The sequence below is a fragment of the Symphalangus syndactylus genome, chromosome 17 (genome assembly GCF_028878055.3).
Source record: "Symphalangus syndactylus isolate Jambi chromosome 17, NHGRI_mSymSyn1-v2.1_pri, whole genome shotgun sequence".
Taxonomy (NCBI): Eukaryota; Metazoa; Chordata; class Mammalia; order Primates; family Hylobatidae; genus Symphalangus; species Symphalangus syndactylus.
The window spans coordinates 68849954-68877678 of NC_072439.2; the positions used below are offsets into that span (position 1 = coordinate 68849954).

Sequence of the window (27725 nt, forward strand, 5' to 3'; positions counted from 1 at the left end):
ATTTCCTCCTTGCTGTTCTCGTGATAGAGAGTTCTCATGAGATCTGGTTGTTTAAAAGTGTGTAGCACCTCTCACCCACCCCTTCCTCCTGCTCTGGCCATGTGAAGATGTGCCTGCTTCCCCTTCTGCCATGATTATAAGTTTCCTGAGGCCTCCCCAGCCATACTTCCTGTACACCCTGCAGAACTGAGTCAATTAAACCTCTTTTTGTTTTTATAAGTTACCCAATCTCAGGTATTTCTTATAGCAGTGTAAGAATTGACTAATACCAGTGATCACAAAATTGGTATGAAGGTTTCAAATTATTTATGTGGCATTGTTATACAGTGGCAAGACAAAGAAATGTGGGAGTAGCTTTGCCTGGGGTTGTGCCTTGCCTCTGCTATACATTTCGGGGAGACCATGGGCAATTACTGCATTGCCCGGAGCCTCAGTTATTGAATATGAAGAAAGGAAATTAAGAGTAGCATCTGCCCCATCTACTTCACCAAATAGCTGTTAAGATCAAATGGAGCAACATCACATACAAAAGCAACCAGTAATTAGTATTACTGATTAAATGGTGTCATATTCCTTTTATTAACTTTTGAATATCTTTTCACTTCCATGTGCACCCAATTTGTTTTCTGCAATTCAAAGACACACTAAAGCAAAAAGACTGTCATTCTATCTCTTTGTAATTTGGCTGCCTTTTCAAAGGTTATCTAGTTAATTTGTGAACTATAAATCCTGATTAGATTAGCACTTTTACAGTTTAATACATTACTTAATGGTCAACCTATGAACAGAGACTCCAGTTACTCAGAAAGCCACTGCCTCACTGTTTTATTTCACTGACAGTATGGCCTATTGTCTAGTATCTGGTATATTTTTATTATTTCTTATATAAGAAAAAGTGCTTTCGTCTCTTTTACTTGGCTCAGTTAATTACCTGTGAAGTCATACAAACACAAATTGTTGTGGGAACTTAAAGACCACGAAGATTCTTAAACCACAAATCAGATTGAGTTTGAAACAAATAAATCATTTTTAACTATTGAAGAAGTAAGTGCTTTAAAGTACATTATTACTAATACTTTTTCACAATGTGTATTTCCTAAATTTCTTCAGGCTACAGCAACATCCAAAAACTGACAAAGTGTCTTTATAAGTAAGTTATACCAGTATGTTCAGCTCATTAAGGAAGTGGTTATAATGTTATTTATATAAAGCTATTTGTGGAAGGAATAGTAAGTGGCATGAACTACAGCTAACTATAATCCTCAAAGCAGTACAGATGATAACTAGTTCTAGAATGGAAACAGCTTTTAGAGTTTATTAAAAATCGGGTTTACCAAGAACATCTTACTGTATGTAGGAAGTGATACGGACGTATGGCAGGGAAGTGCTGGATAGAGAAAGGCAGGTCCCTGGCTAAGGCTCCACACCACAGACCGAGGTGAGGACAGGTACTCCTGCTTTTGTGCACAAATGTCGCATTTTCTAAGACCACCCTGACCCACCACACCCCCATCCTGGGCCTATAAAAACCTGAGACACTAGCAGACATACAGGTGGCCAGATGTCGAGAGCAGCACATCAGCAGAAGAAGACATGAGTGGTTGGACGGCAAGAGGACGTCAAGGGGTCCTGCTGGTAAAAGAGCACACTGACAGACTCTGGCACACTGGCAGCCCATCAACCAGCGGGTTGAGGCGGAGTTTGGCTAGGGCAGTCGGAGGACAGCTGGGGCCGCCGAGCAGCCCAACTCTAGGGGAAAACTATCTCCCTTCTCGCTTCCCCATCAGTGGAGAGCTACTTCCACTCAATAAAACTTTGCACTCATTCTCAAAGACCACATGTGATTCAATTCTTCTGGTACACCAAGGCAAGAACCTGGGATACAGAAAGTCCTCTGTCCTTGTGACAAGCTAGAGGGTCTAATTGAGCTGGTTAACACAAGCCACCTACAGAGGGCAAACTAAAATGTCACCCTGTAACACATGCCCACTGGGGTTTCAAGAGCTATAAACATTCACCCCTAGACACTGCCGTAAGATTGGAGCCCCACAGCCTGCCTATCTGTATGCTCCCCTAGAGGTTAGAACAGTGGGGTACTGAAGAAGCAAGCCACACCCTCATTGCATGCCCTGCAAGGGGGACTAGGGAACCTTTCCCATTTCAAATGGGAGTTCTGCCAGGATCCTGGAAGAGGAGTGTGAATGAGTGTGAAACTGTCCAGTCTGCCTCTCTTCCAAAACCTCCCACTTCTCTCTCTTTCCTGTGGGTAAGAAGCTCTGTTTCCCTTCAAAATTCTGCCCTTATCAGCCAGTCAAAATCCCCAGACGTCATATCTTTTCTCTCTCATATGGTTTGAAATGACTTTTATCTCTTTCTTTACAATGTTAAGAGTTTTGCTACAGGCTATGGCAATGTTACTAAGTAAAATGAGCAGTAGGTTCAGCTGCCAAAGGTGCAAATCAGATCAATTTTTCCTAGAGGTGCCATGTATGCCTCCACCTTCACAGCCGCAGGCACACACGGCTCAGGGCACCTCTTCTTACCCTTTCCCCTCCCAGCTCGGGTGCCTAGGCATGCCAGCAGCAGGCAAAGGCCAAGCCCAGCAGCCACGAGTGGGTATGGGACAAAGCTGCGATGGTAACCGTGACTCCACAGGGTCAACGGATGGGTGCTTCTCACCCACCGCGCTAATGGAACCTTTCTTTCCCTGGCCAAGGAATTCAGCCTAGTCTGAAGTTGGGTAAAAATATCAGGATTAGAGGGGTCCAGTTGTACTAAGCAAGGGCTTCTTCCCCCAGAATCTTCCCCTTTTTCCTCTTAAACTGTTTTTCTTTTTTTTCCTTTTCTAAGTGAGAGGCGTTCCCCACCAACTCTGTTTCTAATAGGCAAGTTAACAGAGTAATGGCCCCTGCTGACTGATAACTGCAAATTCGACAGGGCACATTTGAGACACTCTAAACAGATATAAACAGCCTCTAAAATACCTTTTCAGTCCCGAACTGGACTCCAAGCTTCAGGCTGAGGCCCTAGAAAGAAAAACAAGGTCTGAAGGATTCAAAGCCAGGCAACAGGTATAATGTAAATGGGCAGAACCAATTCCTGCCAACTAAACCCCCCACCTCACGGAAGGAGGTGATGCTTCATGGCATAAACAGGCTCAGGAGACTCAAGCTTTGCTGAAAGCAGGGAGAAACGGGGGCAAAGTTGAGGGTGATTAATTCCTATTCTCCAGGTTTTCCCTGCTTCGTGGGTACATACTGCATCAGTATCCATGGCCGGCACCTGCCAAGGTCATCGGGCTCAGGGATAAGCAGTGGAGAGTGAAACGAGGACATTCACTTTCTGAGTCTTTGTTGAAAGAAGAAAGGGAATGAGGGATACCTCTATTCACTGTCTTTCAGAATGGGCAACCAGTTATTTTCACCACCCCCAGCTCATACTCCTCTGGAGTGTATTCTGAACCACTGGGACTGCTTTGAGCCTCAGAATCTGGAGGAAAAGTGCCTCTTAGCCCTCTACAAAAAGGTTTGGCCAAATTATGATTTACAGGAAAGAGTGGCTTGGCCTCAGGAAGGAATCATTCATTTCTATACCATCTGGCATTTGGAACTTTTCTATACAGGTGAGGACAGATGACCTGAGACCCCATAAGTGTAGGCTTTCTATAGCTTGCAAGGCAATCCAGACCTTTGCTGACTGTGTAGGATTGCCCTCCTGTTTGCCATCTCAGGGAAGGTTGCAAGGGGCAAGCTCAAGCAATTAAAGATATGAGTCCCAGGGGCAACCCCAGCAGAGGATCCAGCTACCTCTGACCCTGTTACTCGGGGTCCACCCAGACCACCCTATACAGCTTCAGCTTCCCACTTGCCCCCTTCTAAAAACCTTTGCTCTAGACAAACTCCAGTCTCACTCTTAACCCTCCAACAAATGCCCAGTAAATTTGGGCCCAGTAAGGTCCAGGTCCCCTTCTCCCTATAGGACTTAAAGCAAATTAAGGGGGATCTTGGCAAGTTTTCAGATGACCCTGATAGATAAATAGAGGCTTTCCAGAATTACACCCAAATATTTGAGCTCTCCTGGAGAGATGTTATGTTACTTTTGAATCAAACCCCGATGGACACTCAGAAGCAGGCTGCTCTGTCAGCAGCAGAGAGATTTGGAGATGAACTTCCTTTCATATACAGCGTCAGAGAAGGGGGTGAATAGTATCCAACTGGAAGAGAAGCAATACCAGTAAATAACCCTAAATGGGATCCCAATGATGAGATGGAAGACTGGAAAAGGAGACACTTTCAGGTGTGCAAATGGAGGGCTTATGTAAGACTAAGACTAAGCCTCTCAATTATATTCAGTTGTCCATGATCGACTAAGGATTTGATGAAAATCCCGCTGCCTTCCTGGAAAGGCTAAGAGCAGCCTTGATAAAGCACACCTCTATCTCCTGATTCAGTCAAGAACAGCTAATCCTAAAGGATAAATGTATTACCCAGGTAGCTCCTGACATCAGGAGGAAGTTGCAGAAATGGGCCCTGGGACCAGATAGTACATTAGAAGACCTCCTGCAAGTGGCCACCTGAGTCTTTTATAATAGAGACAGGAGGCCTAGAAAAGTGAGAGGAGATGCAGGAAAGAGATAAAAGCTTTGATGACCACCATGTAAGCCCACAAACCCCAAAATTCCCAGGATGTGCCTGCTAACTGCTAAAAGATATGGCAAGAACAGTTATTTATCTTCTAAAGTTTAACCGCTCCCATAAAACATTTAATTTCTTTCACCAGGGTGAAACAGCTCAGGGTAGAATGTTGGTGTTAGTATATTTCACTTCTTATCTCTGTAATCTCTGGCACTAAATTCTTTCCTTGTATAATACACATGTTTAACCAATGCATACTTAATCTTATAAAACTTTTTTTTTTTTTTTTTTTTTTACTCTCAAGCCTAGAAGCCATCAAAATCCAAATGGTCAACCTAAGCCTCGGAAGATGGCTCCCCTTGTCTAGGAACCCTTAGACCTCTAGGAGTCTGACTGCCATTTTCCCCAGAACAATGCCCCCTGTTAGCAGGAAGCAGCTAAGACAGGTCATCATCCATATTCTAAAGGTAGTTAGATGCACTTCTTCAGAGGGGAGAATGATACCGGAGGGGTCGAGGAAGTGCTGAGTACAGAAAGGCAGGTCCCTGGCTAGGGCTCCACTCCCTTGGACCTAGGTGACGACAGGCACTCCTGCTTTCATGCCCAAATGTTGCATTTTCCAAGACCACTCTGGCCCACCATGCCCTCATTCTGGGCCTATAAAAACCCGAGACTTGAGTGGACAGACACACAGGCAGCCAGATGTCGAGAGGAGTACACCAGCGGAAAAAGACACAAGCAGCTGGATAGCGAGAGGACGTTGAGGCAGCACACCAGCAGAAGAGCACACTGACAGAAACCAGCACACCAGCAGGCCACTGACCAGCAGGATGGCATGGAGTTTGGCCAGAGCAGTTGGAGGAGAGCTGGGGCTGCTGAGTGGCCCAACTCCAGGGGAATACCATCTCCCTTCTGGCTCCTCCAGTGGTGGTGTGCTACTTCTACTCAATAAGACTTTGCACTCATTCTCCAAGACCACGTGTGATCCGATTCTTCTGGTACCCCAAGGCAAGAACCTGGGATACAGAAAGCCCTCCATCCTTGTGACAAGGTAGAGGGTCTAATTGAGCTGGTTAACACAAGCCACCTATAGATGGCAAACTAAAAGGGCACCCTGTAACACACACCCACTGGGGACTTAGCATCTGTAAACATTCACCCCTGACACTGTTGTGGAGTCGGACGCCACAGTCAGCCTGTCTGTATGCTCCCTAAAGGTTTGAGCAGTGGGGTACTGAAGAAGCGAGCCACACCCCCATCACACGCCCTATGAGGGGGACGGGGGAATATTTCCGGTATCAAAAGCACTACCTGTTGGTTTCTTATATAACTTAACAGTTTTCTGAGGACTTACTATGTGCTAGGCACTGTTAATTGTGTGTGTGGAGAGAGAGATAAGTTTTCATAAATATAATATATATATAATTTTAATTAATGATCAAATAATTTTATTAGATAGGTTCTATTATTATGCTCATCTTTCATATATAGAATCTGATGCAATGACAGATTAAGGAAGTAATTTGCCCAATATTATGAAGCTAGTAAGCGGTGGTATCATTTCAAACCACACGCCCTGGCAGGGGAACCTGGTTATCAACCAATCTGCTTTCTGTCTCTTGTCTCTTGATTCACCATGATGCTGTGCCTGCAACACACACACACACACACACCTCTGTCCATCCTAGGTACTTCTAGAATGGCACTCTGATATCAGCCACAGCAATCAGAATCCAAGGAGAAACTGTTTCCTTAAACACCTCTGCCCTCCTCAGGTACTTCTAGCATGGCAGTCTGATATCAGTCACAGCAATTTCAATCAAAGGAGAAACTGTTTACCTAATATAGTTATTTTCTGTCTTATTCTCCCAGCTCCTTAACATGGTTATTTTTCATAAAACTTAGAAAGAAGAAGTGGATGCATCCTAGAAATAGCAGAAAACAAGTCAGAGAGGTTGCTGTACACAATAATGCAGCTTTCACAGAGATTTGAACATATTTACATTTGTATAAGCATCCAGGGGTGTGGAGGTGTATGTCTGAGAGAAAACCTCATGAAGTTTTTCCAGACTGCACCATGAGTAGTGAAAGGTGAATGGAATTTTTCTGTCCATTGATGCAAAACAGGGCAAAAAGGCCTTGTGCAGAATCAGTGAATTTTCTACAATGAAGCCTTATGTCACTGTAGCACTTGTCACCTCACTGACTGTTGGTTTGATTAGCCTGATGTGTCATCGTCTTCCTTTCTCAGAGAGACCCTATTCATGAATGGTGCACTCATACAAAGCCAATCTTCCCCAAAAAAAAAAAAAAAAAAAAAATCCATGTGTGAGCTAAGTGTGAAAGTGGTTGCCTTCTGCTGCTGGACCATCAGCAAAGCCCTGGCAGTTCACAGGCTACCGAGTGTGTGCTTGCTTTTGTATATAAAAAGTTATGTGTTCTAGTGAAAATACTGATGTTAGTGTATGAAAAAATAAGTGAACCAGGAAAAAACTGAAGCACATAGGAACAAAGATAATTTTAAAAAATGGAAAAGCTGGAATGGTTGAAAAAAAGACTAGTGTTTGTACACTATTGCATTTCATTTGTAAATAATAAAATGTATCAATTTTTTAAATTACAAAGCTCTTTTTAAAATTAAAAACTGTATGGTTGTCCTTTTAGATGTAGTTCAGACTTCACATACTTTATTTCAGAATTGGCCTGTAATGTAAGAATTATCTCTAGGAAGATTTATGTTTGATTTTTAATAATTCAAGCAAGGTAAATGAATGATGGGTAAATATGGATTATTGATTTTTTTCTCTAACCCCTATTAAATAAATAGAAAAAGCAGAATAATTAAACTCATAAAAAGAGCTAAACAAAGGGACACAACTGACATAATAATTTTGAGAAGAGTCAACCAGATAAAATTTATTGAGGTGTGGCTGGGTGTTATTCCAATACACAGTGTGTACCCAACACACAGACACCAAATGAAGAACAGGAAAGAGACAGTCATAAAAAGAACAGGCAAGTCTCACCAATACCATGTCAATAGGGAGAAAAGTAGGTGAAAAGAAGTAAGGAGGAGACATCTAAAATCCTTATTAAAGCCGCTAATCACCTACCTCAAAATCTTAGCAGAGACAAGAAAATTGCAAATCTGAAGGTTTCCCCACAGAGACAGAACACGGGAAACCAGGTCGATAGAAATTTGGCATTTAATAAAATCCAGAAAAAGACAAGCAAGCCCAGATCTTTCAACAGAGAAAGCTGAGCTCCCCAGTCCTATGCTCCTCCCCATGCCTTGGAGCTAGCAGGATACAGAAAAGAGTACAGTACAGAACTCACAAACAGTAGCTCCACAGAAAAGACTGATAGAGCTCAGTAAGAGTGAAGAGAATTTCAGGAAGAATTTAGTTTCACTATATCGGAAAAGATGGAAGATAGTAACAAAGCCACTCATAATAAGCATAGGCAAGTGAAATCCAAAGAAATGACACAACTAGATATATAAACAAACTAGAATCTTTAGCATGTAACGCGTGAAAAAAATAAAAAAATAAAATTTGGTGGAAAACATAGATCAGGACCATAAGATTTTCCACAAGTCCTTTGGCTACAAAAGAAGTAATGAAAGCAAACTTTTTGAAAAGAGCAAAATTAACCTCAAAGATCGAGCAACAACATGCCAGGCATCAAAGGAAAACTAATTAAATGGTCATCTGTCCCTGGATTGAATCCTATACCAGAAAAAAACAAGCTGTAACAAACATCAATGGGGTAATTTTAAAAAATTAAATATGCCCTGTGGATTAGAAAATCACATTGTATCTTGTAATGTGAGCTTCCTGATTTTGATCATTGTGCTATGGTTATATAAGAGAAAGCAGTTTTTCTGGGACATGCACACTGACATATTTTTTTGTAAAGTGTTACAATGTTTATAACTTCCCCTCACACTGTTCAGAACGAAAGGAGGTACAAAAGGAGGTGTGTATGTGCATGTGTGTGCACACGTGTGTGTATGCAAATAGGACAAAACATAGCTAGTGAACCAGGTAGAATGTATTTGGGGGAAGAGTTCTTTGTACTATACTTGTATTTTGCAAATTTTCTGTTTTAACTTATATCAAAATAGAAAACTACCAAAAAATGTCAAAGTTACAACATCTTTAGAGAACTACTTTTTAAAAAGTCAAGTGATAAAGAGTGCACTATAACTAGGTGAAAATTAAAATCCTGACATGTAGGCAAGCTTGAGAGAATGATAGCAAATACAAAGGGAAATTAAAAACTAGCTAAAACAATTGAAGAAATATAAGTAATACATTTTTAAAGAGGCGCCAACATAAAGAAAATAGGTTTCTCAGCAGGAGAAAGCCTAATGGAACAAAAAGCAATTCAAAGATACAAAAACAGAAAATTTCTTTGAAAAGAAGGGGTAACATACTCTACAGACAGAGAGAGAACCCTGTGTTTAAAAAAAAAAAATGCTGAATTATTGACACTGAAACAAAATCCTGGACCAGTTACTGACTTTCAAGGATTAAGAAAAATTTCTCCAAGCATTCAGTCAGGAAAGAAGCCTGTCACATGTGACAGAGAGAGAGAGAGAATGAGAGAGAGAGAGAGAATGAGAGAGAGAGAGAGAATGAGAGAGAGAGAATGAGAGAGAGAGAAAGAGAGAGAGAGACAGAGACAGAGAATCTAGGAGGCTTCAGATTACTTCACAGCATTCGGAGCCAGAAAATGCCAAATCAGTATATACAAGGTTTAAGACAAAGGCGACCAAATGATATTATCCTCAGCCAATTTGCCAACTAAATAGAAATGTAGCAGGTATTCTCAAATATAAAGAAAACTCAGGTAATAAAACTTCTATAAATTCTACCTGCAGGGAAAAATTATTTGATAATTAAACTGAACTAAACAAAAGTTTAATGGAAAAAACTGTGATAAAGGCCTAACTAGCACCATATTCAGGGTCAGACGACAACAGGAAAATGTCTACTACATGCAGAGGAGAGGAAATTGTGACCTAATAAATACATCTAATGTGCCATTTGGCAATAAGACAAAAAGCAGACGTTATCAAGAATGCTATAATAAAACCATCAAGAGATGAAATCAAGATAAAAGGCTCAGGATTTGGAAGTCATAGAAGAAAATGCTGGTACTAAACATTTAATCCATATTGATTTTCACTAAGAAAAAAACAAAAGGAAAACTTTACAAAATAAGAAACTGTAACTACAACAAGGGATGTATTCAGTATGATCTAGATTAGCATGTGGTTTTAAAAAATAAATGAGCTCTCATCTTTTATTATAGGGAATTATTACTATCTGAAACTAAAGCATATAGTTAGAAATGGCCTCCATTACTCTTTATTTTTACCTTTTCTCTCAATTTTTAAATTTATTTTAAATTTTTGTGAGTACAAAGTAGATATATATATTTATGGGGTACATGAGATATTTTGATACAGGCATGCAATGTGTGATGACTAAATCATGAAAAATTTGGAATACATCTCCCCAGGCATTACGCTTTTGTGTTTCAAACAATCCAATTACATTCTTTATTTTTAAATGTATAATTAAATTATAATTGAGTATAGTCTCTGGGTTGTTCTATCTGACACTAGGTCTTATTCATTCTTTCTATTTTCAGTACCCATTAGCCATTCCCACCACTCCACCCACACTCCCCACTATACTTCCCAGCCTCTGGTAACCATTCTTCTATTTTCTGTCTCCATGAGTTTAATTGTTTTGATTTTTAGATCCCACAAATAAGTGAGAACATGCAAAGTTCATCTTGCCGTGCCTGGCTTATTTCACTTGACAAAACAATCTCCAGTTCCATCCATGTTGTTGCAAATGACAGAATCTTATTCTTTTTATGGCTGAATAGTACTTCATTACGTGTATGTACCACATTTTCTTTATCCATTCATCTGCTAATGAATACTTAGGTTATGCTGTAACAAACATAAGAGGGCAGATATCTCTTGGATACATGGATTTCTTCTTTTACTTTTTAAATTTTTGTGGGCACATCGTAAGTGTATGTATTTATGAGGTACATGAAATGTTTTGATGTAGACATGCAATGTGAAATAAGCACATCATGGAGAATGGAGTATCCATCCCTTCAAGCATTTATTATTTGAGCTATAAATAATCCAATAACATTCTTTAAGTTATTTTAAAATGTACAATTAAAGTTATTATTGACTATAGTAACCCTGTTGTGCTATCAAATAGTAGGTCTTATTTATTATTTCTAACTATTTTTTGGACCCATTAACCATCCCACCTCCACCCCACCCCACCCTACTCCACTACCCTTTCGAGCCTCTGGTAATTATCCTTCTATTTTCTATCTCAATGAGTTCAATTGTTTTGATTTTTAGATCCCACAAATAAGCAAGAATGTGCTATAATTGTCTTTCTGTACCTAGCTTATTTAACTTAATGTAATGATATCCAGCTCCATCCAAATTGCTGCACATGACTGGATCTCATTCTCTTTTATGGCTGAATGGTACTCCACTGTGTATATGTATCACATTTTACTTTCCATTCATCTGTTGATGGACCCTTAGGTTGCTTCTGAATCTTAGCTATTGTAAACAGTACTACAACAAACATAAGAGTGCAGATGGCCGGGCGCAGTGGCTCACGCTTGTAATCCCAGCACTTTGGGAGGCCGAGGCGGGTGGATCACGGGGTCAGGAGATGGAGACCACGGTGAAACCCCGTCTCTACTAAAAATACAAAAAATTAGCCGGGCGTGGTGGCGGGCGCCTGTAGTCCCAGCTACTCAGAGAGGCTGAGGCAGGAGAATGGCGTGAACCCGGGAGGCGGAGCTTGCAGTGAGCGGAGATTGCGCCACTGCACTCCAGCCAGGGCGACAGAGCAAGACTCCATCTCAAAAAAAAAAAAAAAAAAAAACAGTGCAGGTATCTCTTCAATATACTGATTTCCTTTCTTTTGGGTATACACCCAGCAGTGGGATTAATGGGTTGTATTGTAGCTCTATTTTTAATTTTTTAAGGAACCTCCAAAATGTTCTCCATAGTGTTTGAACTAACTTATGTTCCCACCAACAGTGTGCAAGGGTTCCCTTTTCTCCACATCCTTGCCAGCGGGCTTTATTGCCTGTCTTTTGTATAAAAATTTTATTTGTGGCTATTATAAATGGAATTAGTTTTTTATTTCTTTTTCAGATTGTTCACTGTTGGCACATAGTAATGCTAGTGATTTTTGTATGTTGATTTTGTATCCTGCAACTTACTGAATTTGTTTATCAGTTCTAATAGTATTTTGGTGGTCTTCAGGTTTTTCTAAATTTAACATCATTTATCCACAAACAAGGATAATTTAACTTCTTCCTTTCCAATTTGGATGCCCTTTACTTCTTTATCTTTTTTAATTGCTCTAAAACATATAGTACTATGTTGATTAACAGTGGTGAAAGTGGGCATCCTTGTCGTGTTCCAGGTTTAAGAGGACAGGCTTTTAGGTTCTCCTTATTCAGTTTAATACTAGCTGTGGGTCTTTCATAGATGGCTTTTATTATGTTAAGGCCTTCTATACCCAGTTTTTTAAAGGTTTTCATCATGGAGGGACGTTAACTTTATCAAATGGTTTTTCAGCATCAGTTGGAATGATCATATGGTTATCGTCCTTCATTCTGTTTATATGATGTATCACATTGATTATGGCCATTCTTTCAGGAGGTGGTATCACATTGTGGTTTTGATTTGCATTTACCTGATCATTAGTGATATTGAGCATTTTTTCATGTTTGTTGACCATCTGTGTATCTTCTTTTGAGCATTGTCTATTCATGTCCTTAGCACACTTTTTGATGGGATTGTTTGGTTTTTTTTGTTGTTGTTGTTGTTTTACTGATTTGAGTTCATTGTAGATTCTGGATATTAGTCCTTTGTCACATATATAGATTGTGAAGATTTTCTCCCACTCTGTGGGATATCTGTTTGCTCTGCTGACTGTTCCTTCTGCAGTGCAAAAACTCTTTAGTTTAATTAGGGCTCAGCTATTTATCTTTGTTTTTATTGCATTTGCTTTTGGGTTCTTGGTCATGAAATGCTTGTCTAAGCCAGTGTCTAGAAGGGTTTTTCCAGTGGCCCCAGTGGGTTTTGATTATGGCTATAATCATAAAACTGTAGATGTTGGCATGGACGCGTTGAACAGCGAACACTTCTACACTGCTGGTGGGAATGTAAACTAGTACAGCTATTATGGAAAACAGTGTGAAGATTCCTTTAAGAACTAAAAGTAGAACTACCATTTGATCAAGAAATCCCACTACTGGGTATCAATCTTCTAGGGTTTTTATAGTTTCCCATCTTAGATTTAAGTTCTTAATCCATTTTGATTTGATTTTTGTATAAGGTGAGAAATGAGGATCCAGTTTTATTCTCCAACATGTGGCTAGCCAATTATCCCAGCACCATTTGATGAAAAGGGTGACAGTGATAGTTTGCCTTTGTCTTTACTGATTTGGATGCCCTTTATTTCTTTCTATTGTCTTATTACTCTGGCTAGGACTTCAGTACTATATTGAAGAAGAGTGGTAAGAGTGGACATCCTTGTCTTGTTCCAGTTCTCAGAGGAAATGCTTTCAACTTTTCCCCAGATGGCTTTTATTACATTAAGGTCCCTTGTTTGCTGATTTCGCCAAGAGTTTTAATCATAAAGGGATGCTGGATTTTGTTGAATGCTTTTTCTGCATCTATTGAAATGATCATGTGATTTTTGTTTTAATTCTGTTTATGTGGTGTATCACGTTTATTGACTTGATTATGGTAAACCATCCCTCCATCCCTGGTGTAAAATCTATTTGATCATGGTGGATTATCTTTTTGATGTATTGTTGAATTTGATTAGCTAGTATTTTGTTAAGGATTTTAGCATCTATATTCATCAAGGATATCAGTCTGTAGTTTTCTTTTTTCGTTATGTCCTTCCCTGGTTTTGGTATTAGGGTGATGCTGGCTTCATAGAATGAACTAGAGAGGTTCCTTCTTTCTCTATCTTGTGGAAGAGTGGCAAAAGGATTGGTACCAATTCTTCTTCAAATGTCTGGTAGAATTCTGCTGTGAATCCACCTGGTCATGGACCCTTAATTTTTTGATAATTTTTTAATTACCATTTCAATCTCACTGCTTATTATTGGTCTGTTCATGGTATCTAATTCTTCCTGATTTAAGCTAGGAGGGTTATATTTTTCCAGGAATTTATCCATGTATTCTAGGTTTTCTAGTTTATGTGGGTAAAACTATTCTTAGTAGCCTTGAATGATCTTTTGTATTTCAGTGGTGTCAGTTGTAATATCTCCTGCCTCATTTCTTAGTGAGGTTATTTGGATTTTCTCTCTCCTTTTCTTGGTTAATCTTGTCAACGGTCTATCAATTTTATTTTTTTCAAAGAACCAGCTTTTTGTTTCATTTATCTTTTGTATTTTGTTCATTTGTTTGTTTCGATTTCATTTAGTTCTGCTCTGATCTTGGTTATTTCCTTTCTTCTGCTGGGTTTGGGTTTGGTTTGTTCCTGTTTCCTTAGTTCCTTGAGGTGTGACCTTAGAATGTCAGTTTGTGCTCTTTCAGTCTTTTTGATATAGGCATTTAGGGCTATGAACTTTCCTCTTAGCACTGCTTTTGCCTTACCCCAGAGGTTTTGATAGGTTGTGTCATTATTGTCATTCAGTTTGAAGAAATTTTAAATTTCCACCTGGATTTCATTTTTAACCCAATGCTCACTCAGGAGCAGTTATTTAATTTCCATGTATTTGTATGGTTTTTAAGTTTTATTCCACTGTGGTCTGAGAGAGTGCTTGATATAATTTCAATTTTTAAAAAATTTATTGAGGTTCATTTTATGGCCTATTTTGCTTTTTAACTTGTATTTTTGTTTTCTAGGTCCTGTGTGAATTAAGCTTTAAAGAGGTTCTGTTTTGATGTGTTTCTAGGATTTGTTTCAAGATTTAGAGCTCTTTTTAGCAGTTCTTACAGTGGTGGCTTGGTAATGGTAAATTCTCTCAGCATTTGTTTGTCTCAAAAAGTTTGTATCTTTCCTTCATATATGATGCTTAGTTTCATTGGATACAAAATTCTTCTCTGGCAATTGTTTTGTTTGAGGAGGCTGATGATAGAGCCCCAATCCCTTCTAGCTTATAAGGTTTCTGCTGAGAAATCTGCTGTTAATCTGATAGGTTTTCCTTTATAGGTTACCTGGTGCTTCTGTCTTACAGCTCTTAAGATTCTTCCCTTTGTCTTAACTTTGGATAACCTCATGACAATGTACCTAGGTGAAGATCTTTTTGCAGTGAATTTCCCAGGTGTTCTTTCTGCTTCTTGTATTTGGATGTCTACATCTCTAGCAAGGCAGGGAAGTTTTCCTCGATTATTCCCCCAAACATGTTTTTCAAGCTCTTAGAATTCTCTTCTTTCTCAGGAACACCAATTATTCTTAGGTTTAGTCGTTTAACATAATCCCAGACTTCTTGGAGGCTTTGTTCATATTTTCTTATTCTTTTTGCTTTGTCTTTGTTGGATTGGGTTAATTTAAAGACCTTGTCTTTGAGCTTCAAATTTCTTCTACTTGTTCAGTTCTATTGCTGAGACTTTCTAGAGCATTTTGCATTTCTAAAAGTGTGTCCAAAGTTTCCTGAATTTTTTATTGTTTTGTCTTTAAGCTATCCATGTCCTTGAATATTTCTCCCTTCACTTCTTGTATCATATTTTGAATTTCCTTGCATTAGGCTTTGTATTTCTCTGGTTCCTCCCTGATTAGCTTAATAACTGATCCCCTGAATTCTTTTTCAGGTAAATCAGGGATTTCTTCTTGGCTTGGATCAATTGCTGTGAGCATGTGTGTTTTCTGGGGGGTGTTGAAGAGCCTTGTTTTGTCATATTACCAGGCAAGGTTTTCTGGTTCCTTCTCATTTGGGTAGGCTCTATCAGAGGGAAGGTCTAAGGCTAAAGCCTGTTGTTCAGATTCTTTTGTCCCACAGGGTGTTCCCTTGATGTAGTACTCTCCCCCTTTTCCCATGGATGTGGATTCCTCTGAGCTGAACTGCAGTGATTGTTGTCTCTCTTCCGGGTCTAGCCACCCAGTGAGTCTACCTGGCTCTGGACTGGTAATGGGTGTTGGTCTGCCTAGAGTCCTGTGATGTGAACCATCTATGGGTCTCTCAGCCATGGATACCAGCACCTGTTCCAGTGGAGGTGGCGGAGGGGTGCAATAGACTCTGTGAGGTTCTTAGCTTTGGTGGTTTAATGCTCTATTTTTGTACTGGTTGGCCTCCTGCCAGGAGGTGGTGCTTTCCAGAGAGCATCAGGTGTGGTAGTATGGGGAGGAACTGGCCCTAGAACTCCCAAGATTATATGCCCGTTGTCTTCCACTACTAGGGTGGGTAGGAAAGGACCATTAGGCGGGGGTGGGGCTAGGCGTGTCTGAGCTCAGACTGTCCTTGGGCAGGTCTTGCTGCAGCTGCTGTGGGGAATGGGAGTGAGGGTCTCAGTTCACTGGAGTTGTGTACCTAGAAGGATTATGACTGCCTCTGCTGAGTCATGCAGGTTGTCAGGGAAGTGGGAGAAAGCCAGCAGTCAAAAGCCTCATCCAGCTCCCACACAAACTGAAGGGCCTGTCTCACTCCCACCATGCCCCACCACCCAACAGCCCTCAGACCCAGATCATTTCCAGGTGTGGAGCTATATGGGCTTGAAAACATGCCCCAGGCTACCCGCCTCCCAACTGCAAAAAAAAAAAAAAAAAACGGTGGGGGCTTGGTTCTTCCCCTGCCTGTGGAGTCTGCACACCGGGATTTGCACCCTCCCCCAAGTTCTGGACAGAAGGCTTCTCACCCCATTCAAATGGTTACAAAGTTCAGCTAGAGATTTGCTTATCCCTGTGTAGTTTTACCCCTTGCTCTTTTGGATCCCTGTGGTGCCAGGCAGGAATGGCCTGCTAGGGGACCCAACAAGCTCCCAGGGCCTTTCTGCTTCTTCCTCTACCCCTGTATGTTGCTCGGCTCTCCAAATTAACTCAGCTCCAAGTAAAGTCAGACACTTCTCACGCAAACAGAACTTCAGCTTCTCCAGCGGGGGTGTATGTTTGGAAGAGGGGGTCTCTCTTTCCCACTTCCACAGTTGGGGCACTCAGTTTTGCAGGGGAGTCTCCCAGGTCCTGCAGGAGCAGTCTGCTTTCTTCAGAGGGTCTGTGGGTCCTCTCAGGATTCCTGGTTTGCTCTTGCGGTCCATCTGGAACTAAAATTCACAATGCGAGCCAGCCCCTGCCTGTTGCTCTTTCTGGAGCTGCAATCTAGTCCTGCCTCCAGTCTGCCATAATCTCCCGCATTCTCTAACTCTTTTTGTTGGAACACTTTGAATAGCATTGGTATATGTTCTTCATTAAGTGTTTAGTAGAATTCATCAGTGAAGCCATCAGGTTCTGGGCTTTTTTTATATTGGGAGACATTTTTGGTTTGTTTGTTTGTTTTGAGACAGAGTTTCGCTCTTGTTACCCAGGCTGGAGTGGAGAGGCACGGTCTCAGCTCACTGCAACCTCTCCCTAGGAGACATTTTTATTATGGCTTCAATCTCATTTTTATTGGTATGTTCAGGTTTTGGACTTCTTCATGGTTCAATCTTGGCAAGTTGTATGTGCCTAGGCATTTATCCATTTATTCTAGATTTTCCAATTTATTGGCATATAATTGCCATAGTAGCCACTAATGATCCTCTGAAATTCTGAAGTATCAGTTGTAATGTCTTTTTTTCATCGTTGATTTTATTTATTTGCCTCTTCTCTCATTTTTCCTTAGTCTGGCTAAAGGTTTGTCAATTTTCTTTGTCTTTTTAAGAAACCAAATTTTTGTTTCATTGATCTTTTGTTTTGTTTCCTTCCATTCAAATTCATTTATTTCTGTTCTGATCATTAGTATTTCTTTTCTTCCACTAATTTGAGGTTTGGCTTGTGCTTGCTTTTCTAGTTCCTTTTTTTTTGAGATGGAGTCTCGTTCTGTTGCCCAGGCTTGAATGCAGTGGTGTAATCTCAGCTCACTGCAAACTTCACCTCCTGGCTCAAGCAATTCTCCTGCTTCAGCCTCCCAAGTAGCTGGAATTATAGGCACGCACCACTGCACCCAACTAATTTTTGTATTTTTAGTAGAGACGCGGTTTCACCCACCTCAGCATCCCAAAGTGCTAGGATTACAGGCATGAGCTATCATGCCTGGCCTCTGGTTCTTTATGATACAGGTTTTATTTATTTGAAGTTATGTTGTTTTTATTTTATTTCATGTAGGCACATATTGCTACAATTTCTCTCCTACTGCTTTCACTGTATCCTATAGGTTTTGGTATATGGTGTTTCCGTTATCATTTGTTTCAAGAAATTTTTCAATTTCCTTCTTAATTTATACATTGATACACTGGTTATTTGGGAGCATACTGTTTAATTTACATATGTTTTCCAAAATTTCTCGTTACTGATTTATAGTTTTATTTCACTGTGGTCAGAGAATATTCTTGATATTATTTCCAATTTTTGGATATTTTATGACTTGTTTTGTAACCTTACATATAGTCTATCTTTGAGAATAATCCATGTGCACAGGAGAATATGTATTCTGCAGCTGTTGGATGAAATGTTCTGTAAATATCTATTAGGTCCAGTTGTTCTATAGTGCAGATTACATATGGTGTTTCTTCATTGATTTTCTGTCTTCAAGATTTGTCCAATGCAGAAAGTGGAGTGTTGAAGTCTCCAGCTGTTATTATATTGAGGTCTATCTCTCTCTTTAGTTCTAATAATATTTGTGTTATATATCTGGGTACTCCCGTGTTGGTACATATATATTTATCACCATTATACCCTCTTGCTGAATTGACCCCTTTATCATTATATAATGACCTTCTTCTTACAGTTTTTGTCTTGAAATCTATTGTGTCTGATAAAGTATAGCTACTCCTGCTCTTTTTTGCTTTCCATTGTCATAGAATATCTTTTTTTCCATTCCTTTATTTTCAGTTCATGTGTATCTTTTAGGTAAAGTAAGTTTCTTATGGGCAACACATCACTGGGCTTTATTTTTCCATCCAGTCAGCCATTCTGTCTTTTGATTGGAGAGTTTAGTCCATTTACATTCAATGTTGTTGTTGATAAGGACTTACTCCTGCCATTTCATTATTTGTTTTCTGGTTGTTTTGTAGTCTTCTGTCTTTCCTTCCTTCCTCTCTTCCTTTTAGTGAAGGTGATTTTCTCTGCTGGTATGCTTTAATTTATTGCCTTTTATTTTTTTATATCTCTTGTATGTTTTTCAATTTGATGTTCCCATGAGACTTGCAAGTAATATGTAATAACCCATCATTTTAAACTGATGGCAACTTAACACTGATTGCATAAACAAAGAAATGCACAACATGAAAACTAATAAAAACTCTATACTTTAAACTATGAACCTGCTTTTTAACTTTTTATTGTTTCTCTTTATGTCTTACTGTACGGTCTGTGTCTTGAAAAGTTGTTATAGTTACTACTTTTGGTTGATTCATCATTTAGTCTTTCTACTTAAGTCAGGAAAAGTTTAAACACCACCATTACAGTGTTATACTATTCTGTGCTTTTTTCTGTGTTTATACCAGTGAGCTTTATACTTTCACAGTCAACAATCTCAGCAGTTTACCTGAGGTTCCATTCTACTGCAGCTAAGTTGGCACTCAGACCACAAGACAAAGTCCTTCCCACTCTTCTCTTCCCACAGAGGTCTCTGTGGCCTTGACCACCCCTAGTCCATGGGGATTTCTACTCGGCCACCACCAATGTTTGCTTAAAGCCCAAGGGCTCTTCCATCGGCTTATGATGAATGCTGTCAGGCCTGGGACTCACCCTTCAGGATACTGGGCTCCCATCTGGCCCATGCCAGGCCAAGTCTAGAAATACTGTTCAAGAATCTAGGACTGGACTTGAGGTCCCCACGAACCTGCTTGTTGCTCTATTCCACTGTGGCCAAGCTGGTAGCCAGGGTACAAGACAAAGTCCCCTTTACTTTTCCCTCTGCTTTTGCAAAATGCAATTTTTCATCATTTTCACTGTAGTTGCCACAGCTGAGAATGTGCTGGGTCTCCCCTGAAGCCAGCACATCTTAGAACCCAAGGCCTGTGATGTAATCCCTTGGTATCACTGGAGATTATTCAGAGTCTGAGGGCTCTTCAGTTAGCAGGTGATGAATCCTGCCAGGACTGGGTTCTCGTCCCTTCAAGGCAGCAGATTCCCTTTTGGCTCAGGTTGTGTCAAGAAATATCATCTAGGAGCTAGGACCTGAAATGGGGGACTCACAACTCTGTTCAGTGCCCTCTCCTACTGTGGCTGAGCTGGTAGCCAAGATGCAAGAAAAGCCCTTCTTGCTCTTCACTCTCCTTTCATGATGCAGAAGGAAGGAGTCACTTTTGTTGCTATGAGCTGCATAGCCTGGGGTTGGGGGAGGGATGGTGCAAGCTCTCCCTTAGCTGTGCCAGGTGGTCTCTCTAGGTCATGTGCCATGCTTGTTCACTGACTCTAAGCCCAGCCTAGCACTAGCTGCTGCCTAAGAATTGTAGTCCTTGTGTCCTAGATTGCCTTTCAAGTTTACCTGTGGCATGGCTTGCCAAGGAAGTCAAGTTCTGACCACTGGAATGGATGATTCCCCTCTGGAATGTGGCTGGTCCAAATGCTTCCTCCATGCATGGGCGCTGGCTGAGCCCAGCACAGCTTTATTCTCTGCTGTAACCAGGTAGCACTAAGTTGAATGTGAAGTCCTCTAGTTGATGTGCTCTCCCTCCCCAGAGAGTACAGATTCTCTCTACACGCTCCAGGGTTGCTGCCAGGAGGTGGGGGAGGGGTGGCATTGGTAATTCAATATGTCTCTCTTGCCCTTTTCAATACCTCTTTCCATGACATGAAGTTAAAACCAGGTACTGTGATTACTCACTTGAGTTTTGGTTCCTGCCACAGTGCTTTCCTATGTGTAGACAGTTGTTAAAATTTGGTGTTCCAGTGTTGGGGAGGATAGGGAAATGAATGATGTAGGCTTCTGTTTTGCCATGTTTCTCCTCCCCTTTTTTCTCAACTTTTAAAGGTATATTTGTAAAAACAATGGATTAAACCATATAAAGTTGCCAATATTCTACTGTTTTTGGTCTACAAAAGGGTAATTTCGTACGGTTTGTAAGATACAATGAATCTTTGTGAGTCTCTCTTCAAAAGATTTAGCCTGTTAACTTCCTTACCCTTTGTTCTACAACTTAACTTTCTTGTTTCTCCTTGCCAATAGTTACTATAAACAGCTTACCCCCTTCCCATCAGTTCTAATCAATAACTCACATCTGTTCCCTTGGTTACCTGTACCCATTTTTCCCTTGAAACTGCACATCTCACAAGCTCCACCACTGTACCTCACGTCATCCTCCCTTCCATACTTAGAAAAATATTTACAAGTAGCCAATTGGATCAGCTCAGATTTTGTGGTCCAACCCCAGCCCATGGGGGAAGAACACAGAAATAGGGATCACGTTAAGGGTACAAAAAACTCCCGGTCTCCTGTGTTCAGTGTGCACTTGCAATCCTGGTTGACATGAGTAGCACCCTTTTGCAAAAGTAAATTGCCTTGCTGAGGAAACTAAATTTATATTTGAGTGCTTTTTCTTTTGAGGCATCAGAAATTCATTTATAACAACTTGGTGGCTCGTACAGGGAGCCCATTCTCCTCTGGGGAGGGATCTCCGGTCCTTTCCCATGAGAAGGCGCGCACCACCACCTCACTGCGGTGGCTTCAGGGTGAGGGATCGAGACCCACCCAGTGTGATGAATAAACCTGGACTTTCAGCAACCCGGGAAAGGAACAAGCCAGCAGCTTGGGAAAAGGGGGCTCACATACCGCAGCAACCAGGTAAACTCCGTGCACAGACCAAGATAAGAAAAGTCACAGGGGCGACAGTATTTCCTTGGTGGTCAGGATTCTGGAAGTTGAAAGTGTGTGAATGGTAACAAGTACTACTGCTGTGCAGAGTGAGTAAGTCCAATCTGCGGTTCCACGGTCACCTCATATGGCTTAGGGTGGCCCTTTGGGGGTCCCGTCAGGGGTTTATACTGACCCACCATCCATGCTAAGAGGGACCTGAAATATTCCTGCAAGGGAAGCATCCAGAGTGGATGAAGCTAAAGAAGGGTGCAAGGAACCTTCAGCAGGTGGGGCTAAAGGATAGGCAAGAGATTTGTCGTACAAGGGAATTGAGCCTTAATACGCTGCCAGGGAAGGATAGGCAAGAGACTCCTCATACGAGGGAATTGAGCCTTAATAAGCCTCCAGGGAAAGATAGGCAAGAAATTTCTAATACGAGAAATTGAGCCTAACTAGGACCCAACATGGGAAATATCCCAAGTATTATGAGAAGTGAAAAGGATAAAAATAGCAATAAATATATCCCCCCAGATAGTCCCCTAGGTCTCATGATAAAATATTGGAAAGGTATTGAGAGAACTAAACATAAGAAAAAGCAACAAATGATAAAATATTGCTGTTCTGTTTGGACCCAGAGTCCCCTCCTCAAGCCCTCAATCTTCTGGCCAGTTTGGGTCGAATGAGGATGTAATGTATCAACTCCTAATTCAACATGTAAATGATAAAAGTTCAGTGTTCTCAAGAGAAACTGGACTATGCTCTTTGTTAGAGACAGGGATATGTTCTCCTCTATCCCTTAAAAACAACTAGGGAAAAGCCCGATCTGGCATTCGACAATGAAGACTCAGAAAAGCCGGTTCCCACGGCTAAGGACTCCAGCGCATGGGATCCCCTAGGCCACCTTCCCCCACTCATTGCCCCCAATCCTTCCCCTCAGGCAGCTGCTGCTGCCCCGGATCCTGCCCCAGATCCTTCTTCTGCTTACATTATTCCTCCTTGTTACAATCCTGATTCTTGGGAATCATCATCCCATAAAACTGTTCCCTCTCAGCCTAAGTGTCCCTCCCTGAAGGAACTCCAACATGAAGTAGAACAATGTAAAAGAGATATCCAAAATTTCTCATTTCCCTCCACATCTATGGAGTCAGCTCTGACTCTCTTCCCCTTGAGAGAGGTACCACAAGGAGGAGGTGCTATTGGCTTTGTAAGTGCTCCCTTAACTAGTTCACAAGTCCGGAATTTAAAGAAGGAACTTAAGCCATTATTAGATGACCCTTATGGGGTAGCAGATCAAGTTGATAAATCCCTGGGACCTCAGTTATACACCCTGGGTTGAGTTAATGTCCATTCTAGGCATTCTCTTCTTGGGGGAAGAAAGAGGGATGATCAGTAGGGCTGCTATGGTAATTTGGGACTGTGAACACCCTCCCAGTCAAGACGTTCCTACCGCAGATCAAAAGCTTCCTGGCCAAGACCCCTGGTGGGACAATAATAACCCAGCTCACTGGGAAAATATACAAGACCTAAGGGAGATGATAATAAAGAGAATTAAGGAATCAGTACCTTGAACTTACAACCTCTCTAAAGCACTTGATATATAACAGGAAAAAGATGAGGGGCCTATGAAATTTCTAAACAGATTGAAGGACCAAATTATTCAGGCCTAAACTTAGAAGACCCCCTTGGACAAGGAATGTTAAAACTCCACTTTGTCACTAAGAGTTGGCCAGATATTTCAAATAAGTTACAAAAATTAGAAAATTGGGAAGACCGACCTCTGAGTGAACTTCTCAGAGAAGCTCAATAAGTATATGTTAGAAGAGATGAAGAGAAACAAAAACAAAAGGCAAAACTTGGTAGAACCAAATCCACATACTTCTAAACAAAGCTTCCAGGGGGCCGGAAACTATACAGGGTCCAGACCCCCGTTTAAAAGACCCAAGCCTCCACCTAGAGGACCCAGACCCTCGTCTACCAGACTCTCTAAAGAGTATGGGGGAACAACATTGCAAAGTCCTAGAGCTGGGAGAGAAGAAGGACAAGAGAGGTGTTACAGATGTGGAAGGGCAGGCCACTTCAAAAGAGAATGTCCCAAATTAGAAAGGGAGAAACAAGCCCTTTCCCTCATTACCTCTGAGGAGGAGTAGGGGGCTCAGGGGCTCTGTCTCTTTTACTTCAAGTCCCACTAGGAGCCCTTGATACATTTAGAAGTGGGACCCAATCATGAGCTTATCACCTTTCTAGTCGATTCAGGGGCTGCTCGCTCCTCTGTTTCCCTCTGTCTGACATTGCCTGCTCTTCAGAAGACCTTTGAGTCTCTGGGATAAAAGGGGAAGGGTTTAAAACAGAAGTCTTAGAAAGTACAGCAGTTAAATTCTAAGATTGATTGACTCATATCCAATTTTTATTGATCCCTGAGGCAGGAACTAGCTTATTAGGAAGAGACTTAATGTTGAAGTTAGGCATAGTCTTACAAGTTAGCCCAAAAGGATTCCTTGCCTCATTAAATTTACTCACCACTACAGATGAGAAATGTATTCACTCAATGTGAAGTAAACCAAGGAAACCTTCAGATTCCCACAATCCACATCAAGCTAAAAACCCCAGAAGAAGTGGTGAGGAGGAAGCAATTCTCTATCCCTTTAGAAGGACAGATAGGGTTAAAGCCCATAATTGAAAGTCTCATGAAAGATGGGCTTCTTGAGCCTTGTATGTCTCTTTATAATACCCCAATACTTCCCGTCAAGAAATCAGATGGGTCATACCGGTTAGTACAAAATCTTAGAGCTATCAACCAAATAGTACAAACTATTCACCCTGTTGTCCCTAACCCTTACACTATTCTCAGTAAAATTCCATATACTCATCAATGGTTTACTGTAACAGACTCAAAGGATGCTTTCTGGGCATGTCCCCTAGCTGAAGATAGCCGAGGCACATTCACTTTTAAGTGGGAAGACACCCAGTCAAGGTAAAAACAACAGTGTTGGTTGATAGTTTTGCCCCAAGGGTTCACAGACTCACCCAACCTCTTTAGTCAGGTTTTAGAACAAGTGCTAGGAAAGGTTTCTGTTCCAAAGCACACATGCATGCTCCAGTATGTTGATGATATCCTCATATCAGGAGAGGATGTAGAAAAAGTAACCAGTTTTTCCACACATATCCTTGATCATCTACATTCTGAGGGGTTACAAGTCTCAAAGAAAAAGCTTCAGTATATAGAACCTGAGGTCAAATATTTAGGCCATTTCATAAGTGCAGGCAAACGGAGAATAGGGCCGGAGCAAGTTGAAGGCATCGTGTATTTACCCTTGCCTCAAACTAAGCATGAGCTCAGAAAATTTCTAGGATTAGTTGGATACTGCCACTTATGGATTGACTCATATGCCTTACACAGTAAGCTGCTATACTAGAAGCCTACTCCAGAAAAACCTGACCATCTCCTGTGGACTTCTGAGGAAGTCGACCAAATTGAGGAATTAAAAGAAAGACTTATGACTGCCCTAGTTTTAGCTTCGCCTTCTCTAGAAAAGCCCTTTCACCTTTTTGTCAATGTAAATAATGGAGTGGCTATAGGAGTGCTTACCCAAGAGCACGGTGGCTGCCGGCAGCCTGTAGCCTTCTTATCAAAGGTTTTAGACCCAGTCACTTGTGGATGGCCTCAATGCATCCAATCTGTTGCTGCTACGGCAATATTAGTTGAAGAAAGCAGAAAGTTAACTTTTGGGGGAAAGTTGACTGCAAGCACATCCCACGAAATTAGAGCAATACTAAATCCAAAAGCTGGGAAGTGGCTTACTGACTCCAGAATCCTGAAATATGAAGCTATTTTGCTAGAAAAAGATGATCTAACCTTAACTACTGATAATTCACTCAACCCAGCAGGTTTCTTAACAGGAGATCCAACTCTAAACAGGGAGCACCTATGTCTCAATTTAATTGACTACCAAACAAAGGTCAGACCAGACCTACGGGATACCACCTTGAAAACAGGATGACACTTATTCATAGACGGTTTCTCCTGGGTGATTGAGGGAAAAAGACACAATGGGTATTCAGTAATTGATGGGGAAACTCTTGAAGAAATAGAGTCAGGCAAATTGCCTAATAATTGGTCTGCCCAAACTTGTGAGTTGTTTGCACTCATCCAAGCTTTAAAGTAATTGCAGGAAGTAACCATCTATATTGATTCTAAATATGCCTTTGGCGTGGCCCATACATTTGGAAAAATTTGGACTAAACAAGGTCTTATTAATAGCAAAAGCCAAGACCTTGTTCACAAGGAGTTAATCACCCAAATATTAGATAACCTTCAGTTTCCCAAAGAAATAGGTATTGTTCATGTTCCCAGACAACAGAAAAGCCTTTCTTTTGAAAGCTAGGGAAACAACTTAGCAGATCAGATAGCCAAGCAGGCTGCCGTTTCATCTGGAACACCTGTCTTTCACTTAACCCCTTGTCTTCCTCTACTGCAATCCCTCTCTTCCCAGCCATGGAAAAAGAAAAATTAATAAAAATAGGGGCCAAAGAAAACTCAGAAGGAAAATGGGTATTACCAGGCCAAAGGGAAATGCTATCCAAACCTCTCCTGAGAGAAATCCTGTCTCACCTGCATCAAGGGACCCACTGGGGACCCAAAGCCATGTATGACATAGTTCTCAGAGTTCATGGGTGTATAGGAATTTATATCTTGGCCAAACAAGTCACGGACAGTTGCTTAATATGTAAAAAAACCAACAAACAAGTTATAAAGAAATCTCCCTTGGTGGGGAGGAATCCAGGGCTAAGACCATTCCAAAGTATTCAGAGTGACTACACTGAAATGCCCCTAATTGCTCATCTAAAGTATTTGTTATTACAAATAGTACAAACTACTCACCCTGTTGTCCCTAACTGGATTGAAGCTATTCCCTTTTCAAATGCAACGACCAATAATGTAGTAAAAGCACTAATTGAAAATATAGTGCCTAGATTGGGACTAACAGAGAACACTGACTCAGACAATGGAACCCATTTCACAGCACACATCATTTAAAAGTTGTCCCAAGACCTAGACATTAAATGGGAATATCATACACCTTGGCATCCATCTTCATCATGGAGAGTAGAAAAGATGAATCAAACTTTAAAAAAATCACTTAACCAAATTAGTTCTAGAGACTTGGTTACCATGGACCAAATGTCTTCCTATTTATTGCCCTGTTAAGAATCCAAACTGCACCTCGGAAGGATATAGGCCTTTCTCCTTATGAAATGCCCTATGGACTGCCCTATTTACACTCCACTACCTATATCCCTACATTTGAGACAAAAGATCAATTCCTCAGGAATTACATATTTAGTCTCTCCTTTACCTTCTCTTCTCTTAAAGCCAAAGGTCTCATGGTACAGGTGCCACTCCTAGAGTTCCTGGTCCATTAGCACCAGCCCAGGGATCACATCCTCATCAAAAGCTGGAAAGAATGAAAACCTAAGCCAGCCTGGGAAGGACCCTATCTAGTGCTCCTGACCACTGAAACTGCAGTCCGGACAGCAGAGAAAGGATGGACCCATCACACTCGAGTCAAGAAAGCACTGTCCACCCCGAAGTCATGGGCCATTATTCCAGGGGAAAACCCCCTCAAACTAAAGCTAAGAAAAATTTAACTCTCTTCCATTCTTCTTTTCTCCTTCCAATGCTGACCACCTTGTTATTAATACAACTAAATCAAACACACCCCAAGTTATTACATTTGATGCTTGTCTAGTCATACCCTGTAGAGATATCCAAAGTCAGAGGCAACTCTCAGCCTCAGAAAAGTATCTCTGCCCCTTTAAAGTGAAAGGCACCCCCTACCAAGACTCTTGTTCCTTAACAAATATAGGAAAACAAGTCTGTCACAGCTGGAATGATGTCCTGTGGACAACCGAATATCAAGGCTGGATCTCATCAGCAAGTGGTTGTATATCCTTAAAACCATATATTCGTTTCACTAAGGGGAGCACCGCCCCCAATTGCCAGTATAACCAATGTAATCCCATATAAATTTCTATTCTCATTTCCACCTCTACTGATCCTAAACCTACTTTAAGTCGCTTCTATGACATAGGAGCCAACTTGGCTACACAGACCTCACAGGGTCTTTTGAA

At 41.0% G+C, this 27725-nt stretch overlaps 1 protein-coding gene across 11 annotated transcripts in view; it reads right to left on the reverse strand.

The window, feature by feature from the left end:
* Positions 1 to 27725, reverse strand: part of ZBBX (zinc finger B-box domain containing) — a 270417-nt gene that overhangs the window by 144469 nt on the left and 98223 nt on the right. Inside the window, exons 18-19 of one of the 11 annotated variants that reach the window (XM_063620435.1) lie at positions 2985 to 3026; positions 1609 to 1629 (exon numbers count right to left, since the gene is read on the reverse strand). The exons of the other annotated variants lie outside the window; for them this stretch is intronic. Coding sequence (XP_063476505.1) covers positions 2989 to 3026 — 38 coding nt within the window. The 3' untranslated portion in view covers positions 1609 to 1629; positions 2985 to 2988. Of the gene's footprint in view, positions 1 to 1608; positions 1630 to 2984; positions 3027 to 27725 lie in introns of those variants that run through there. 11 annotated transcript variants of the gene reach the window in all.